This window comes from Littorina saxatilis, linkage group LG9 (assembly GCF_037325665.1).
Source record: "Littorina saxatilis isolate snail1 linkage group LG9, US_GU_Lsax_2.0, whole genome shotgun sequence".
Lineage (NCBI taxonomy): Eukaryota > Metazoa > Mollusca > Gastropoda > Littorinimorpha > Littorinidae > Littorina > Littorina saxatilis.
Window position 1 is genome coordinate 47807608 of NC_090253.1, and position 5000 is coordinate 47812607.

The 5000-nt window shown below is 42.3% G+C and overlaps 1 protein-coding gene across 2 annotated transcripts in view; it reads left to right on the forward strand.

Annotated features, from left to right (window-relative positions):
• Positions 1 to 478: 478 nt before the first annotated feature.
• The window catches only part of LOC138976297 (fibropellin-1-like), a gene marked incomplete at its 5' end in the record, with an annotated part of 5998 nt that continues 1476 nt past the window's right edge, over positions 479 to 5000 (forward strand). For both annotated transcript variants that reach the window (XM_070349143.1, XM_070349144.1), the window contains 7 exon segments: positions 479 to 592; positions 976 to 1089; positions 2210 to 2323; positions 3227 to 3340; positions 3668 to 3781; positions 4342 to 4455; positions 4757 to 4882. In XM_070349143.1, the coding sequence (XP_070205244.1) occupies positions 479 to 592; positions 976 to 1089; positions 2210 to 2323; positions 3227 to 3340; positions 3668 to 3781; positions 4342 to 4455; positions 4757 to 4882 (810 nt within the window).

Below are 5000 nucleotides of genomic sequence, written 5' to 3' on the forward strand. Positions count from 1 at the left end.
AGAGAGAGAGAGAGAAAGTGAGTGAGAGAGAGACAGACAGACAGACGGCGAGAGAAAGAGAGAGAGAGAGACAGAGACAGAGAGAAGCAGACAGAGACAGAGACAGAGAGCATGTGTGTGTGTGTGCGTGCGTGTGTGTGTGTGTGTGTGTGCGTGTGTGTGTGTGTGTGTTTGTGTGTTTGCTCATTGTTAGTCGTGCAAGGGAATTCAGAGCCTAATGCTAACCCCACCCGTACCGTACTGGCCTTCTTGTTTTTTCGTGTTTGTGTTGTTTTCTAACGAAGAGCTTAAGTACATTTGCAGTGATCTGAGTCACTTGGTACCTCCTGTTGATAATGGTTACGTTGTGGTAAAACATAACGAAGACACGACCGACAACCACATGCTTAGCAAATTTTAAAATGCACATTTTCTAGGCTACCTTTTTTTCAAATTGCAATTTGAATCAAAAAACAAAAACAAAAGACTCATGTTACAGCGGTAGTTCAGTGCCCCAACAACCCGTGTCAGAACGGCGCTACCTGTGACTACAGCAGCTACAGCTACAACTGTTACTGTGCTCCTGGATTCTCTGGAACATACTGTCAGACCAGTGAGTATAGCAACTGCTTTTCTCAAAACTACTAGGCATATTGTTTGTTTGTTTTTCAAGTGAGTGTGTGTGTCTGTGTCTGTGATTATGTGTGTGTGCGTGTGTGTGTATGTGTGTGTGTGTGTGTGTATGTGTGCGTGTGTGTGTGTGTGTGTGTGTGTGTGTGTGTGTGTGTGTGTGTGTGTTTGTGTGTGTGTGTGTGTGTGTGTGTGTGTGTGTGTGTGAGAGTGTGAGACAGAGGCAGATAGACACACACACACACACATACAGCCACTAGCAGTGTTAGCTACAATGTCTTTTACAATGGTTGTCTTAAACATTATCCTTTTCCAAGACAAATCAATGTGAAATATCTGGATTTGTTGTGTTCTCATAATGACCAGATATAAACGAGTGTGCCAGTAACCCTTGTCAGAACGGGGCTACCTGCACGGACGGTGTTGGTGAATATACATGCACCTGTCGTTCTGGGTTTCACGGATCTCGTTGTGAAAAAGGTAAGCTGATCTTTGCAGGCTTCCTATAGATATAGTTGTGCCAGAACGACGCTTTCTTGTTGACAGTTCAAGTATTAGTGTTTTCAACGAGATACCTGAAGCTAGATTATTGCCTTGGAAATTTTTTTTTTACAAAAAAGTGTGTATTTTGTTAGGCTTGGGTCACAAATTTGGTGTGTGTGCTTTGTTTATTTTGAGAAAAGATATATTTGAACTCGGATCAGGCAAATAGCAGCACCGTGCAAACGTTACCTGTTTGTCGAAATGCCAAATGTGACCCTCCACCACGGAATGAGTCGCATGTCACCTTTGCATGATTTTCATATTTGTACATTTTCCTAAATAGTTTTGTATGCTCTATCCAGTGGTGAAAACCGTTTTAGAAAAAAGCAAAAACTGTTTGAGTTATAAGCCTGTGAATGTTACCAGACACTCCCCGGACTTATATTAAGCCTAGCGCAGAACCGCGCGAGGTGACATGGACTCATTTCGTGGTGGAGGGTCACATTTGTGCCAGAACGATACATTCTTTTTGACAGTTCAAGTATTATTGTTTTCAACAAGATACATGACGCTAGATTATTGCCTTGGAACATAAACGTGTTACTTTTTTTCTTTTTTTTTTTCAACACCAGAATGGTGTATTTTGCTAGGCTTGGGTCACACATTTAGTGTGTGTGCTTTGTTTACTTTGAGAAAATATATATTTTAACTCGGATCAGGCAAATTGCAGCACCGTGCAAACGTTACCTGTTTGTCGAAATGCCATGATTTAATGTATATGCTATGGTACTCGGAACGGCTGATGTCTTAACACTTTCGAACACTGCATGAATAACTTATTAAATTTGCTCAAACATCTGTAACAGTTGAAAACAAATTGAAATAAAGCTTGAACGAGTATGTGATAAGCGGTTTGAGTTTTGTTGTTTTCAGACATTTTGGAACTAACATTTCTGTTTTACAAGCAGTTTGGCAGAAACCGCTCAATTTCCATAAAGCCTACATATTGACATGAATTCACACACACACAAATCTAAACGTTACTAAGTATAATTGTGGTTCGCGATTTGAGATTTCTTACTCGTTGACATTTTTGTGTTTTCAAACAATTTGTCAGAGGTCGTCCAGTGTCCATATAACCCGTGTAAAAACGGCGGTACATGTGACTACAGCAACTACAGCTACAACTGTCACTGTGCTCCAGGATTCTCTGGAACCTACTGTCTAACCAGTGAGTATGGCAACGAACATGGTTTTTTTTCTAGAAAATTATAGAAAGAGTTTCTTTTTAGACATTGTGAAGGAATCGGCATGGTGGAAATCAGCATAATAACCATCGTTTTTGTTTGCATCATCGTCAGCAGCAACAACAACAACAACAACAACAACAACAACAACAACAACAATAACAACACACATGTTCTGTTGGTGTGCTTGCATCCATGTGTGTGTTTATGGGCGGGGATATAGCTCAGTTGGTAGCGCGCTGGATTTGTATTCAGTTGGCCGCTGTCAGCGCGAGTTCGATCCCAGGTTCGGCGGAAATTTATTTCACAGAGTCAACTTTGTGTGCAGACTCTCTTCGGTGTCCGAACCACCCCCCCCCCCCCCCCCCCCCCCGTGTACACTACATTGGGGTGTGCACGTTAAAGATCCCACGATTGACAAAAGGGTCTTTCCTGGCAAAATTGCTTAGGCACAGTTAATAATTGTCTACCATACCCGTGTGACTTGGAATAATAGGCCGTGAAAGGTAAATATGCGCCGACATGGCTGCAATCTACTATTTCATCTCACACGGCATCACTGTGCAGAGCGCCCAGAACTGTACCCACGGAATATGCGCGATATAAGCTTCATTGATTGTATAGGTGTGTGCAAATGAAGATGCATCTTAGTTTGCCTGCTTGTCTGCGGAATTCTACTTTGATTTGTCGCACAACCGATGTGTAAGGAATGCAAACCACAAGAAGGACAGAAAAATAGATTGTTATGTTTTCGTTTTATATCAGATTTAAACGAGAGTGCCAGTAACCCATGTCAACACAGTAAGTGTTTAACTTTAGTACTACACAATGTGAACCACAAGAAAAGATGGAATTACAAATGTTCTTCCGTTTTCTTTTTGTATCAGATTTCAACGAGTGTGCCAGTGACCCGTGTCAAAACAGTGGTACCTGTAACGATGGTGATAATGGATACACATGTACCTGTCCCTCCGGTTTCATTGGACCTCGCTGTGAAAACCGTAAGACCATTTTTTGTCTGAAGTCTCTTACTATGTTTTTTGTGTGAGCGTGTGTATGTATATATGTGTGTGTGTGTGTGTGTGTGTGTGTGTGTGTGTGTGTGTGTGTGTGTGTGTGTGTGTGTGTGTGTGTGTGTGTGTGTGTGTGTGTGTGTTTTACTGCACGCACGCATACTTTTAATTATCAATAGAATGTGTTTTTTATGTTTGATGGGTTTTTTTACGAATGAATGTCCTAACTAACACTAGTGTAATTTCTAGATATCAATTCTCAAAAAAATTCCCCCGCCCGCACAATTCAGCGAATCATACACTTTTACATTACAGAAGTCCAACAATGCAGCTACAACCCCTGCGCTAACGGCGCATCATGTTCCTTCAGTGTTGGCAGCTACATATGTTCCTGCCCCGATGGGTTTTCTGGAGATTACTGTGAATTATGTAAGAAAGATATTGGCACATGATGATGACGACGACGACGATGATGATGATGATGATGATGATGATGATGATGATGATGATGATGACGACGACAACGATGACGACGACGACGATGATGATAATGATGATGAGGATAATAATGATGATGATGAGGAGGAGGAGGAGGAGGAGGAGGAGGAGGAGGAGGAGGAGGAGGAGGAGGAGGAGGAGGATGACGACGACAACAGCGACGTCGGCGAATAACGACGACAGACGATGGCGATGTTTATGATGATGAGGATGATGAGGACGACGACGAACACTGGTGGTGCTGCTGCTGCGGATGAAGATGATGAGGATGATGAAATAGAATTTTATGAGGCGAACAACTTCTGACCGTGTCGTTTGCTGACAAATCGGTTGTTGTGATGCAGTTATGCGTATGTATGTGGTCGTGCGTTTTTGTTTGTGTGTGAATGTGTGTGCGATTTAACATCTGTACGAAAAAATCGTCTAAAATCGTGTTACTTTGATTTGCATACCGCGTAAATGATCCTTCTGTGACTGTTTTTCTTCCACAGCTGTCATACCTTGTGACTACAACCCCTGCGCGAATGGCGGAACCTGTTCCATCAGTGGTGGAAACTACCTCTGTACCTGTCCCCCTGGGTTTTCTGGAACTTACTGTGAATTAGGTCAGACAGACAATGGCACATGATGATGATGATGATGATGATGATGATGATGATGATGATGATGATGATGATGATGATGATGATGATGATGATGATGATGATGATGATGATGATGATGATGATGATGATGATGATGAGGAAGTGGAAATGCATTAGGGGAACACATGATGGCCTTGTTTTTAGCGGAATAATGTATTGTTTGTGTGTTGTTGTATGTGGTTGTGCGTGATTGTGTTTATTATTTGTTTCTGTAATTAACCGATCTTGAAGGATGGTTCTGTGACTATTATTTTCCCCACAGTTGTCACACCATGCGCCTACAACCCCTGCACAAACGACGGTACCTGTTCCATCAGTGGTGGCAACTACATCTGCACCTGTCCCCCCGGGATTTCTGGAACGTACTGTGAAACACCTGGCCTTCCATGTAAGTAAGATTAGCAGTTGTTATCGAGACATTGTGCATTGCGTGTTAAAGGTGTAATCCTTCGCCCGAAAACTGTTCAGCCCACCATTTAAGATCTGCACACGTTTTAACACGGGAT